Raw genomic sequence first — 14,955 nt, 5'->3', positions numbered from 1 at the left:
ATGACTATTTCTCGATATATTTGCAAATCCTCTAAAATTTAAAACAATATACGAAAATCTGAAAATTTTCAATCTTATCCAAAAATAGAAAAAAAGCGAAAAAGGAAAAGAATTATGTACTTACAATTTTTTCCAACGATACTTTAAAAAAAAAAAGAAAAAGAAAAGAGAATTGCAGTCGTTTTGTTTGTTTGTCCTTCCATTTTGTTTGTCTTGATTATTTGACATTTATTTATGGGGTGGCATTCGAACTTGTTGCAAGTCTGAACTCAGCTGCTGCTTTCATGCCTGTGTGGCGTTCCTAAAAATGAAAGCTGTCACCTGGCAATCTCGCAAAATCCACTTAAACCCTTGTTTTAATCATCATCCTTTAAACTTTAATCCTTCACTTTCTCTCCTCTAATCAGATCAACTCTCAATACATACTAACTTCTTCCTATTCTCGAGTCGATCTGTTCAAATAAACTTACCTTCATAATCACTTAACCCCTTTTCTAACAATTCAATTAAATTCTTTGATCTAATTCCCCCCGCCAGTCATCACTTCTCAAACACTGTAATAAATTGAGTTTGTGTGTATTAAATTATATTGTGTGAGATGAAATCGAAAATAAAATGGGCAGCATTAGGGGGATTTGTGTTATCATTTGTTTCATTGCTGGTTCACTTGTTCCTTGCCAAGTCCAGTTCTGATCTTGTACAATACACCGCTATTACCCTTTTTACTGAGGAGTTAACTCCTACTTTACCCACCAGAAAGGTAAAAAAAACAGTTTCTATTTTGTCTACTGTTTCTAGTCGTTTATGTAATGCTGCATCTATTATATTGATTTATTTGTTTGCCCTGTGCTTATCTTTTTGATAAAAAAAGTTGATGATTTTATTGAAAAGCCCTGTGGGTGTGACATATAACCATGTAGTGATTTTTTTAAGATTCTCTACAAACAGCACCATTAACCAGAATTTCAATTGTGTTCAAAAAGTATATACTAAAACAACATACCCAGTGTAGTCCCACAAGTGAGGTCTGGGGACGGTAGGATGTACACAGACGTTACCCCTACTTTTGTGGAGTAGAGAGGCTGTTTCTCTCGGCTCGAAAAGAAAAGAATTTGAAGCAAAACAACGAGTGTATCTATTGTTTTTGATAAGGAAGATTAATTGATTAGGAATGTACTTCTCATGGCCAATCCCAAGTAGTAATGGGCTAATGGCAGAGACTTTTCTCTACAATGCGATAGGATATGATATTGACCTCTTAGGATAATAAAGCAGGATTCTTTCTTCCTCATTGACGAAGAAAGACTCAACTGCCAAAAAAACAACAAAATAGGGCCTGGTTTCTGATGATTTTTACACACTTTGGGTCATAATCCAAATATCGATTGTGTCGTTGTTTAATGGTATATACATGTTTTGACAATACAATACTACATCTTTTTAGGTTAATTTCATCACACTATGCTTGTATTTATAGTTTCATGTTGAAAACTTTGATTAGGGTCCTGGATTTCGCAAGTTGTGGGGAAGTGTGAAGTCAATGGAACCCTTGCACCCTTATCCAAATCCAAGAAGTACATATCCTGGTAATCCTGGCAATTCTTTTAGTTATTTACTGCTCTGAATTAGTCACAGGATCCTGACTGGATTATGTATTTGATATTTTCTTCTTATGAATCCCTCTTTTGTGCTCTTCTTTAACTTTACTTGCACATATATAATGATGAATTGCAAAGTTGAAAACACAATGAATATAATGCAATATAATGTGTTATGTATAAAGCAAGAAAATGAAGTTATTGGAGAGATTATCTTATGGCATCTGATGATGGTAATGGAGCAGCGGTAGTTTCCTCAGGAAGCATTTTTGAAAAAAGAAAGCCACTCCCTCCATTATTTGACAAAGTGATGGTATTTGATCGGGCATGGAGTCTAAGGAAGAAGTAAAGGCTTTTGACACGTAAGCAAGTTGTATAACATACCATAAGTACTCTTAGTACCTTGTAGTCTACAACGTGCAATGTCAATTCTTATAAGAGCATGCCTTTAAAGTAAAGTGGGAATGTTTCCAAATATAGAGAGATATAACTCTTTGTGGAACTAATAGGAAATGACAGAGTACCATATAGAATGGAATGGAGGGAGTACCATATATTTACTAAAAAGTTTAATGTGCTGTTGCTTTTGCTTTCTGGATTACATAAGCAGACAGTTTAGACATGGCAGTTATGGTCTACACTTCTAGTTACTTATTTTAAGGTTGGAGATTCTGGGCTTGCCTATGTCTAAATTGAAATTGACTCACCGCCGTCGCCATTTTATAGTTAACTGTATTTTGTTTCAACAACAATGTTAAGTACCTCCATCATCGGTTGAAACTGATTCTTCCTTTTCACCTTTTCTGTGACGGTTTCAGTGGCAGTTGATCAAAACAATGGCTTCATCTATGCAAAAATTTCTGGTGGTTTTGAGAAGATCAGTAACTCGGTATGCTCATTATATTGTTAAAAGGACTTCTACCTTGTTGCACCAAATTGTTCGGTAAAGAGTTCCTAACAGGTTACCCTTTTCTAATAGATTGTTGATCTGGTCGCCATATCGAGGCTTCTAAATGCCACCCTTGTAATCCCAGAGATCCAAGAAAGTGCTCGTTCAAAAGGCATCAGGTCCTGATTAATTTGCTTAATAGATAAGGAGGGGTTTTATGATGCTTTATTGAAATTCCTGAATTTTAAATTATATATAAACTTTGCAGTTCCAAGTTCAAGAGTTTTTCATACCTCTATAATGAGGATCAGTTTATAGCAGCCTTAGCAAATGATGTCACCATTGTGAAGAGTCTTCCACCTATATTGAGGGAGGCTAGGAGGCGGAAAGAGTACCAACATTTCAAGCCCAAAAGTTCGGCTTCTCTAAAATTTTATACTTCTGAAGTTTTACCTAGATTGAAGAAAGGAAAGGTTATCGGACTAATATTGACAGATGGAGGATGTCTTCAGGTATGATTAATTCCCTTCTATTTTGTTTTGCAAGCCATAGCAATCTTAGATGTGTATTAAATTGTATTTAGTAGTTGTAAGATATTTGGATCCTTTTTCAAATCATAGCATGAATTGTACATTTATAAGCTTGAAGACACGGAAATTTTCAAAATTAAGGGAACACAACATCGACTTGTATATGTAATATTTTGTACTGACTTAATGTAATGAAAATACCACTTTTCATATTATTAACATAACAAACAATAGATTATTCCACATTCATTTACGACTAATAAAAGCAATGATTACGCACTGATAAAAGCTTAAACACTACTAAATATCTAACTATATTAACTATATTTTGTGCTATGGAGATTTTCTTTAAAAAGAAGTGCACTACTGGGTTGGTGTTAGATGGGTGTCCAACTGGTACGCCGATTGACTTTGACCATATCTTGAATATGCTGCTAAAGATTTTATGACTGTGCTCCCTAACTTTTGGCAAGAGCGACCAACTTTTAGAGGGAGTTGCTTGTTGAGTGCTTGAAGACCAGCTCAGGAAGTCAGGATGATTCTTGTCTTTTTTATATATTTAATCATAAAAGAAAGAACATAGAAAATGGATATAGCGAGGAGGAATACAACTGTTAGTGTGGAGGGTCTGGAGAGAGAAGCTTTGTCTTCTATCTAGTCACAAGACATCAACAAACATTCTCCGAAACTGATCCTAGTCATTTCCCAACTTTCTCTCAGAAAGTCATCTTCTCTCTTCTTTTCAATCTCATCTTACATAGATCATAGAATTATCTTTATCATTTGACACGCCCATTTATAACTGGGTATTTCCAACATATCATACCCTTGACACACCCATTTATAACCGGGTATTTCTAACATCTCTGTTAAGCACCTATGTTTTTAAATCATCCTTATTCGCTAAGGTAGATATTTGGTTTGCAAAGTAACTCAAGCCTAATTTACAATTCTAACTCCATTGCAGAATGATCAATTGTCTGGTGTAGCAAATTATGCGATATTTCTGTTATTTTGTCATTAGTAACCCTATTGCTTGTGCTAAGGATGAACAATATCATCCACATTGGAAACTCAGGTCATCAATGTGGCTTTTGATCTGGGTTTGGTAGTCAATGGGCAATACAAGCTCATGCATCCCTTTGGCATTTGAGGGGACACATTTTCCCTCTTTAATATGTAATATTATCTCGGATCATGGATTGTTTCCTTACATCGTTCAAAAAGTACTCCCTCTGTCCTATTTTATGTGAAGACTTTTGATTGGACACAAAATTTAAGAAATTAAAGAAAATTTGACTTGTGAGCCAAATATAATAATATATGCAAAGTACCAAAATTATCTTTAAAATTGTACCACAATTATCCTTTTGATGAGTGGTGTTGGGAGTTCTATATGTCGTTTCATTCTTCTTTTCTTATAAAAGAATGAACATTTATTTCAAGTGGGTTCCAACAAGTAATATCATTAAGGGTAAGGTGATAGTAAGATCGAAAAGTTTCCAGAAAAAGAGAGGTGTCATTCTTTTTAGGACAAATGTCCCGTATTTCTGTCTAATCTCTGCAACAAGCCAACGACTACTACTAGGTCTCAGTTAGAATAAGTTGGGGTCGGTTACATGAATTCTCACTGACCATCTTTCTCCGTTTAAGTTCATCTGAGGCCAATAATGTGCAAAACAAAAATAAAATAAGAAGTATTAGAACGCTCAGTAGTCTCTGTAGGCATAAAAATTTCTGCTAGAGCTAAACAATCCCTAGAAAGCATAGGGGAGCTAAAGTAAACATATAAACATATTAACATGACCAAAGATATTTCTTACTAATAGTATCACCTATATAGATCTTTTTTTTTCTATTGCGCTCTCTATCTTTAGCTAAGTTTGCATGGATTACAAGAGTTTTAGGCTTACCTCATTCCCTTGACACCTCACTCATCATCTTTACATCTACAGACAAGTGCATCTGCAGGTCAGCGCAAGACATGACCAAACCATCTCAAGCAACCTCTCATTTTATCCTTAATGTGTGCTACCGTGAATGTGGTCATTTTTAATCTTATATGACTGCACATCCATCTTAGCATCTGCATCTTTGCCATTATCATTTGGGTTAGTTGCCCAACAGCATCTGCATTTTTGCCATTATCATTTGAATTAGTTGCCCAGCATTGAATCGCGTGACCTCTGATTTAAGAATATTTCGGGTTTAATTTTCTTGAGAGGAGAGTTTAACATGCCATTGATATTTTTCCCCAGTTTAATATTTACGTGCCTAATGCTTAGTTTGTCTTGGTGTACAATGAGCATCTAATCAAGTTCAAATTCTTCTCAGTCTATCCTTCCCCCTAGCATGGCTGAGTATCAGAGGCTTAGATGTCGTGTAGCATTTCATGCCCTTCAGTTTCGCCCAGAAATTGAAGCTCTTGGAAAGCTCATGGTGGAAAGGTAAGGAATTGAAAACTTTTGTACTCTATATTCGCCGTCTTAATTGTTATCATCTTAACACTTCATGTTTTTTGAATAAAATTGTTTTTATCTGGGAATTTGTAGCTAATGTTGACTTAAAGAGTGTGTTCTGTGTGATTTTTTTTCCCTTTCATTATCATGATGTCCAGTAAGAGCCTGTTTGGATGGGCTTAAAAAAAGTAGCTTATAAGCTGGAAACAGCTTATAAGCTGCTTTAGATAAGCTAAGCCAAATGGGCCCAATTAATTTTTTGGACTTATTTTAAGCACAAAATGGCTTTAAGCTGGCCAGCCAAACACTCAAAAAAAGCTGAAAACAACTTATAGGTAACTTAGAAGCCAATCCAAACGGGCTCTAAGATGAATCTTATGGATATGCTTGCTTAGATCTAAGTTGCACTAAGGGTTGACATATGCAATGTTTTCGAAAGCAACAAAGTTAAGAAAAATGACAACACTATGAAAGTTTTAGTGAAATGCGAGCACAACTTGAGACTGCTTTGGTCTAATAGTAAGAGCAGAACACGTAACGTGTTTTAGTGCATATCACGGATTTGAAACCTGCTGCAGACGGATGCCTGGTATTTTAGTGGAGAAGGATAGAGGGGCGGACCCTTTCTTCATAGAGTTTTGAACCATGAGCCTCTGGCCCTCTGGGATTCTCGGTTATTCGGAGAAAAAGTTTATCGTAATACAAAAGAACCTAATATATGATTTGGTACTTATAGGCTATAGCATCAAAATGAAATTAAAACTCCTAATTTCGCAAACAGAATGATAATATTTGTTCAACTCCTCAACTTTAAGACCATTTAATGTAATTTCAAGGTGGCCACAGAAAGACAACTTTCATTAATTGATTCTCAAGTTGCAGATGAGCAACCATAAAATGGATAACTTTAAGTGAAAATCGATGGGGGCCTTATAATTGACAACCGTACAATGGCATGAGTGTGCAATCTTCAATTTCATATTTAATTCCTTTCGTAACTTAATTGTATTTACAGAGCAGAAGAGGGAAGCAAATACGAAGCCTCGAATCAAAAGTACAGAAGAAAATGACTACATACTAGAAGAAAAAGAAAGAGTTATTGTTTGAGATGAAAAAGGGACGTGAATTAAATGAAGCCAAGTAACGGTTGCATTAGTCTATTAGAAGAAGATGGGTCACAAACTCGAGAAGAAAAATAAGATAATGATGACAAATAGGATGCTGAAGCTCCACATGGAGTGGAGCTCTATTACTTAACATTGAAGAAGATCCTTAACTTTTACAACCCCCCCCCCCCCACACACACACACACCCCCCCCCCCCCCCCTCTCTTTTTCATATTCTAAAATCAGAGTGACTGCCCGTGTTAGGACCACTTTGTGCCATTGAAGTATGCGTTTCACAGGAGGCTATAACCATTTGCTTCACATCACTCTGTCGCTTTGAACAATGGGCCGATACTTACAATAACACTAATCTAACTGACACTGCAAAGGTTGAAGCAGAGGCGTATCCAGGATTTCAAGAATATGGGTGCACCATTATTTATTTATAAAGTAAAAAGGGATTAAATAAAAGTGCCACTTATTAATTGTAAAAAGCAGTGTAGGCAGTAGGGATCGAACTCCAAAAATGTTTGGCAAAGGTGCACTGCTTACCAATGAACTGAAGTGCTCACTTGAGCTTGGGTTCACCCTTACTAATTTAAGTACTGAATTAGAAAAATAATAATGGCATACATGGATTAGGGAGGGGAGGATGGGTGCATGTGAACCCACCCCTCCATGTTCATACGCCCCTGGGTTGAAGAGATTATTCTATTCAATAATCGACGAAGTGATGACCTTTAGTAACACTAGTCATGCTAACACTGCGAAGGCTGAAGTCGTTATAATAATTACTGGAGAAATATGTTTGGGGAATGTGTGGACTTATTTGATGGGATCATACAGGTCTGTTACATAAATAAGTTGTTGTACGTTGTGGAATTCAATTCTCACAGCAGACAACCTGAGGAGGAGGAAGGATTGTTGTGAGTTCACTTGCAGGTGCAAAGAAGACGGAGAAGGGGCAAATCACTTACTGTTGCATATGCTTGCCGAACACAGCACAAGTTACAAAGGAAAGGTTTTTCCTTGTGTAGTAGATGCTATTTCTGCAGTTCAGAAGAGGAAACAGTTGAACATCTTTTCTTGCATTGCAGATTTTCAAGTTAATGTAGGGAACTTTTCTTTAGCATAATGGGCATATCTATGGTGTTACCAGAGAAAATTAGTAGCTTGTTGGTAGTGTGGCAATCTCAGGAGGTTAAAAAGAGCTTTAAACCAATACAGAGAACCATTCCCAATTGCATAACGTGGGTCTTATGGATGGAAAGAAACAAGGCATGCTTTGATGGGAAGAAGCTACAGATTTCTAAAGTACAAAACAAATGCATTAAAAATCTGTACTTTTGGTGTAATAGCAGTACTGTAGATAGGATGGAGAAGTATTTGGATTTTTTACACTTGCTAGGAGATAATATGTAGTATGGATGAAGGAGTTTGCTGCTAGGTCCTGTACTTTCTTCTGTACCAACTTGGTACTTTCTTAATAAAATCTTTACTTACCAAAAAAAGGGTAAAAGCGACTTCACAGTATGGGAAGTGGTATTTCCATGGTGTAGTGTGTTACTATTTTGGAGAATAAGGAAATACAGTGACTGAGAGGAAAGCTGTGTGGAAAGCTAGCCCATTATGCATTTTTTGAACAATTTGGTATGAAACGAATAGGAGTTTGGTTCAACGGTATAAAGAAGAGCTCAAGAAATATGAAATTATATATTCTTTTAATTTGAGGAAAGAATATCTTTCGTATAGATAGTTAGATAGGTTTGACAGAACATCAAGTCTAGCCTACATACTCACATTATTCATACTTTTGACACCCTTTATGTTTTGATGATGTGCTCTTTAATTTAACAAAGGACAAATATGTATGGTACTGGTTAAAGAAATAGCTAAACACATTAGTTCAATTTAGTGACAACTTTCTGGTTTAATACAATTACGGAGTACTACTTTACCAGTAAAAAAGAAATAGATACTTCCATATGGACTAGGCAGACAGATCCCTATAAGATCCTTAACATTGATGATGTGCTCAGTGAACTCTTGCTATAAGATCCTTAACAGTGATGGAGACAACACATGTTGGCCTTTGAAGCAATTGTGGAAGTCGAAAGCTCCCTACAAAGTCTGTTGTTTTATGTGGATTAGCAGCCTCAACCAAGGCAACCTACAGAGGAGAGGGTTGTCTATTCGTAGCAGATGCTTCATTTTTATGTGCAATAGTGAGGAGGAAAGTGGCAGCCTTGTTTTTTACTATGCAAAGTAGCAAGCCAGATCAGGTCGCTGTTTTTTCAACTTTCAGGGTCTCTTTTGTCATGCGTTATTCAGTAAAGGATCTTCGAGCCAGTTGTGGTGTTAGGGGAGTGCGTAAATCAAGTGAGGAAAATTTTGAATACAGTGCCTGCATGTGTGTGTTGGGTAATATGGAAGGAAAGGAATGGAAGATGCTTAGAAGGGATAATAGAGGCTATACAGAAGACTAAGTACATTTGCTTATGGTTTTTGGCTTTTTGGTGTAATCTACAGGATGTTGAAGATGAAAATAGTAGGCTTGACTTTATAGACTCACTACAGAAGTTGGATTTATATAGGTGGAATCTTCTCTCTTTGTAGAGAATGGGTCAAATTTGTATTTCCCTGGCATTAACTTAGTGCCAGATTCTGATACACTCCATTATTACTCTACCAGTCCAGAAATAAGAAACATGTTAGTTCAATGATTTATGACACAATCTTTACTCGTCTATGTTCAGAAGCAGCTGTCCATAGTTTGTTTTCATGTGAGATCCTTCATTAGATTGGTAGTTGCTGATGTCTTTTGCAGTTGAGTTCTGCTCGGGTTGCTCAAAATTTACATACTTAGACTCAAATAAACACATTTTTTCGTTTGCTCTTTGGTGCAACATGGTGGATATACATGAAGTGGGTACTATTATAGACTTTCCCGATCATTACATGTGCAGTAAAAGAATGGAGTATTTGTATATTTCTCTAATACAAATTTCCAGCACTTGGTGCTGGACACTGAACAAAATGAAATTACGTATCAAATGGAAGTTTGTGTGATCAACTTCTTGCCTCGTTCTTTTCCCTTTCGTTTTTTCTTCTGGTGCACGGAGAGTTTTATATCTCTTGTAAACAGATGATAAAAATATTTATTCCTCTCTGCAGATTACGAGCTTCAGGCCAACCTTACCTTTCCTATCATCCTGGGCTTAAGAGAGATGCCCTAGCCTATCATGGTTGTGCTGAAATATTTCAGGTTCCTCACTTCTCCTTTATTAATATACTCTCTTAATCTGATCACTGTGTAAGAACTTGGACTGTCTAATCAGAACATCTCTGTTGGAAAATCGATTAATTTGGTAAATTCTGGTGATTTATTCTGGAAATTAGCATGAAAAAGCTATATTAGTCTTCGAATTTTGGTGTGGGTATCAATGCTGAGAACAGGGGATGATACATGACAAAGCTAGGTTATTTGGCTCACATATGAAAATAGAAGTTGGCGTAAGTATCATGTGCTTTTTCTTATCTAGTACATAGTATCAACTCTAGCTTGTATTCTTGAATTCCCTTCTGTAGCTTTCAATCTTGGCAAATGCAAGAATTGTGCATTAGGGTCTGATGCGAATATAAAAGAGAAAAGGAGCAAGAAAAAATAAGAAGGGCAAAGAAAGAGGCATTTCAGCAGTGCGAAGCAAGGGAGAGTATTGCTGCAGTTAATCTGTTGAGTCTATCCGGTCTGATAAACCTAATGATGCCTTTTCCTCATTTAAGAATAACTGATATCATGACATATGTAACCTATTGCTTTCTGTTGGTGTAGGATGTTCACACAGAACTTATACAATACAGGAGGGCCCAGATGATTAAACAAGGAATTATCAGTGAAGAACTTAGTGTTGACTCACATGCTCGGAAGAGAAATGGGTCGTGCCCTCTCATGCCAGAAGAGGTACTTTTTGAATTTTCTCTTCAAATCTTTGAAGAAAGTTTATTTGTCTAGCTCGAAGTACAATTTTTGTAAGTAGCTTTATACAATATGCTACATCTAGAGCTACCTTTTGATGCAGACACTTCTTAGATAGCATCCATGCAGTGCACTTTGTTACTTCTCATAGTTTAATCTCCAGTTTAGACTTCTCTAAATACAAAGGGTCTGCATATTCCTAAGCTCTAGATTCTTTTCTCACAACTGGGAAGAGATTGCGGGTTCCTTATTAGCTTGTGAATTGATGTTGAGAGATTAAGGCACTATAAAGATCAATACAGTTTGTTATGCTGCGTCATAAAAGACGTCTTCCAGCTACAAGGAGAAGAAAATATAGTGGATAGTGGATACACAATCAATGGGCGATGAAGTAGCAATCATGCAAAAATAGCAATTTAACAATAAGACTAATATGTAATAAATAATATCATCAGGGATTTTTATACTTAAATATACCTATTTGATTCTATACTTATTGTCATCATTTTTTTCGTAATATTAATTGGTTTTTCGTTTCGCAAATGGGCATGTAACTTTGTGGGTTTAGATACAATGATTCTAGATCTTATCTTATTTAGGGACGAGAGGTGTGGGTGTGGAAGGTGGGCTGATTTTGGGAGGCTTTAAGAGCATCATAGAGAAACTGCTTTCATCAGAGTAATACTTTAGAAGAAAAGGAACCGAGACAAAGAAAAGCTGATCTGCAGGTTACCAAAAAACACCTTTATCTTATATCCGAGGAATCCCCGAGGGCCAGTAACGTGTGGTTCAAAACTTGGTGGATAATGGGCCCGCTCCTCTACCCTTTTCCACCTGAATTCCAAGAATTTGTCTGTGGTAGGGTTAGCAAAGAACACCTTTGTCAAGAGATTACCTCACCGATTGACCTGATGTTCTTTATTGCTTTCTGCTCCTGTCTTCTTTCCAGAAAAATCCTTAAAGAGGAAATCATCGTGTAAATTGTAACTGTTAGTCTAGAAAGAGAAAAAAGGAAAAGGAAAACAAGGGAAATTTGAGACAAAGTAGATATCGTGTTCATGTTATGGTTAAAACTCTTTAATCCTCCTATTCTGTAATTACAGACTCAGGATAATTGTGAATATGTATGGTTGTCCTCATTCATTTCTTAATTCTTTATACATTCTTGCAAAATTTAGGTTGGCCTTCTGCTTCGAGCCATGGGCTATCCACCTAGAACAAGAATATACCTTGCAGGTTCTGAAACCTTTGGCGGACAACGGGTTATGATTCCTTTACGCGCCATGTACACCAATTTAGTTGATCGTACCTCTTTGTGCAGCAAAAAAGAGCTAGCCAATTTAGTTGGCCCAGAAACCCCCCTTACTCCTGATCCTGATCAGCCTTTAACAGTAAAAAGTGCAAATCAATTAAAAGAAGAATGGGACAAGGCTGGGCCCCGCCCAAGGCCTCTACCACCTCCTCCTGGTCGACCCATTTATCGACATGAAAAAGAAGGCTGGTATGGGTGGATTGCAGATAAAGATATGGAACCAGAACCTTCTCCCAAAGATCAGAGGGAGCAAGCACACCGACTGCTATGGGATGCTCTTGATTACATAGTCTCAGTGGATGCTGAAGTTTTTTTCCCTGGTTTTGACAATGATGGTAATGGGCCTGATTTTGCGAGCTTGGTGATGGGACACCGACTTTATGAGATGGCATCTGCAAGAACATTTCGGCCTGACAGGTAAACTAACAAAACACCTGGTCCTTTCTTTGTTTGGTGGTCATCCATTTTGTTTTATTTTACCATTAGTTTCTAAAATGCATCTTGTATATGCAGGAAATATCTTGCAGAGCTCTTTAATAATACCATCGATCATCTCTATTATCCACCTCGTAATTGGACCGTCGCTGTTAGAGAACATCTCAACAAAAGCCTGGCAGAAGAGGGCCTTCTGCAGGGATCTGATATATCAAAAACGAAGTTCTTCCTCTCTAACCCTATTCCAGAATGCTCATGTTCAACTGTCAAGGCTACTGATATTGTGCATTCAGGAAAGAACAACAATCTTCATCTGTTGTTTGAAGGGCAGGACGAGTGCCCCAAATGGATGCAACAACTAAAAACTCAAGAGACTAATGCTGAAGAAGTTGACTCTCAAGAAGATGAGACTGATTTGGATGGGCAGTCAGAATCCGAAGGATACAATGGAACTGATGCAATTCCATCCCTGGAACAGGACGAGGAAATGGATCCTGATGATTAGGATTAGATGTACATATCTAGCCTTCGTATTCATGATCATTTCCCTCTATGCCACCGGTGTCTAGCCCCACTCCGGAAATATTTTCTCAGAGAGTTAAACTTCACTGCAGCATGTTGCTTTTGGAATGTCTAGATGAACTCCCAATTTTTTGGGGGCCAAATTACCTGCACATACAGTTCTTCAAACGTGTTTCATGAAGTCTTCTTAGAGTTCGTTGCTTGGCATCTGGATTCCGTTGGTTTCTTCGGTAGAACTCTCCCTCTTTCTCTCCTACATGACGGACAAGTTCTTCCATCTTCTACAGGTATAGAGCATACAAAAGATGTCTAAAATTTCTAGTACTCTGTGACTGCACAAAGCAAAAGTGACACAGTGAAGCCATATATAGTTAAACAATTATTCTTTGATTTTCGTTTCACCTCTCAAATATTTTTCAATAGATGTCCGAACCTTTTGGTTATAGAAGAGCTCCGAAATCTAACTAGCTTTCAGTATATTGAAATTTATCTCTTGAGCAGTAAAGACCTAGTAGGAGATCTAGTAGTGGAGGACCTACAGAATAATGCTCAATGTATAAAGCTATGTTGCCAATGCCATTAGCTGAAATTTCTTGAAGCTACTCACATATTGCAAGTCCGTTGGCCTTGTGTGACGACTGTAGAGTGCTTCTAGCGCCCTTCTTCAAGCTCTCATCTAATGCTCTCGCTTGGACAATCGTTCTGAAAAGAAAGTACCCCTTTCTGAAAGTTATATGGCTTAACGATACGCACCGAGATATAACGATTACTTCTCAAAAATGTGCTGAGACTTGTTGGCTGCTGCTTAGAATTTGTGTAGCATTATGAATATGTTGGGAATTTACTCGCTCCGGCCCTTTTAAGTGTCTTTCTCGTCTTTTTTAAAATAGTCCAAAATAAGTGTCATTTTCAAAAATTAAGAAATCATTATTCTTCTTTTTCCAACTTATCCTTGCTACAAAAAATTGTGTGAATAACTTATTCAAAAAGGTCTTTCAACGAACTTTTACATTTTCTAGGAGAATTTTAGCATATTAAAGAGGAAAAATAGAGGACAATGTAGTCAAATGAACCCTTTAATTAGTACAATTAATTGAATTTCTTGATGGATATGTTACTCCAAAAAGAAACTTAATATGTAACGGCATGAGTATTTTTTTTGGGATTTATACTTTATAGAAACTGTAAAGATGGAAATCATGGTGCTAGTAAAACAGTACAACCACAGTACAACCATCTCGGAGAAACAGATTGAGGATTGCCTCCAGAGTTGTTTATCTCCATAGTGAACTTTAATTACTATGCCCATTATCTATACACATCAAAGGTCATAATAGATCAGACTAGAGGTGCTGCATAAAGAAATCAAAAGTCTCCTGCTTCGAATCATCACTTTGGCTGAGAGAATATTGCAGATCATAAAATACTAAAACTACAATTATAAGAGATACTAGGAAGTAGGAACCTTAAATTAATAAAAGGAGTTTCAATATGTGTGTCCACCAAAACGTCTGTGCCTTCGCTGAAACGAAAGTATGGCTTCCTTCAGTTCTTCTTCACCAAAGTCAGGAAAGAGCTTCTTTGTAAAGTACAATTCAGAGTAAGCGAGCTGCCACAATAAGAAGTTACTAATTCTCTGTTCTCCACCAGTCCTTATTAGTCAATCAGGTTTGGGAAGCTTGGCACACTTAGTAAAGAGTTCTTGCTCAAATAAATTGTTGTCGATATCCTCTAATTGTAGGATGCCATCCTTCACTTTACTGGCAATGCTCCTAGTTGCTTGTAACATATCATAATGTCCTCCATAGTTTAGTGCCATCATAAGATGAAGTCCTTCGTTGGATTTAGTGGCCTTCTCTGTTAACTCTTATGCTTTTCTATAAAGTTATGGCAAGTCTAGGTCTATCTCCAATAACAGACACTCGTAGACCGAACCTGTTGATCATTTAAAGTAGTGAGAAAATTGAAAATCAGTTCGAGTTTAAGCTTTCCTCATAAATGGTCGATCGCTTCAAATTTATTCATAGAAGAACTATTTCTTTCTTGAAATTTTCAGTCCATGTATTATCATTAAGTGTTCTTCCTCTCGTGGGTGTTAGTGGGTTTTCTCAAAACTCCCATAATTTTC

At 36.9% G+C, this 14,955-nt stretch overlaps 1 protein-coding gene across 1 annotated transcript; it reads left to right on the top strand.

Moving 5' to 3' along the window:
- The first annotated feature begins 214 nt into the window (after window positions 1-214).
- On the top strand, window positions 215-13,217 carry LOC132641627 (protein EMBRYO SAC DEVELOPMENT ARREST 30). Its single transcript, XM_060358674.1, has 10 exons — window positions 215-760; window positions 1,502-1,586; window positions 2,417-2,487; window positions 2,578-2,666; window positions 2,756-2,999; window positions 5,352-5,464; window positions 9,757-9,847; window positions 10,415-10,543; window positions 11,737-12,287; window positions 12,384-13,217. The coding sequence occupies exons 1-10, from the start codon at window positions 599-601 to the stop codon at window positions 12,808-12,810; spliced, it is 1,962 nt and encodes a 653-aa protein (XP_060214657.1). The 5' UTR covers window positions 215-598; the 3' UTR covers window positions 12,811-13,217.
- Window positions 13,218-14,955: the final 1,738 nt, after the last annotated feature.

The sequence above is a fragment of the Lycium barbarum genome, chromosome 1, assembly GCF_019175385.1.
Source record: "Lycium barbarum isolate Lr01 chromosome 1, ASM1917538v2, whole genome shotgun sequence".
Lineage (NCBI taxonomy): Eukaryota > Viridiplantae > Streptophyta > Magnoliopsida > Solanales > Solanaceae > Lycium > Lycium barbarum.
This window is presented reverse-complemented; position numbering and strand designations above follow the sequence as displayed.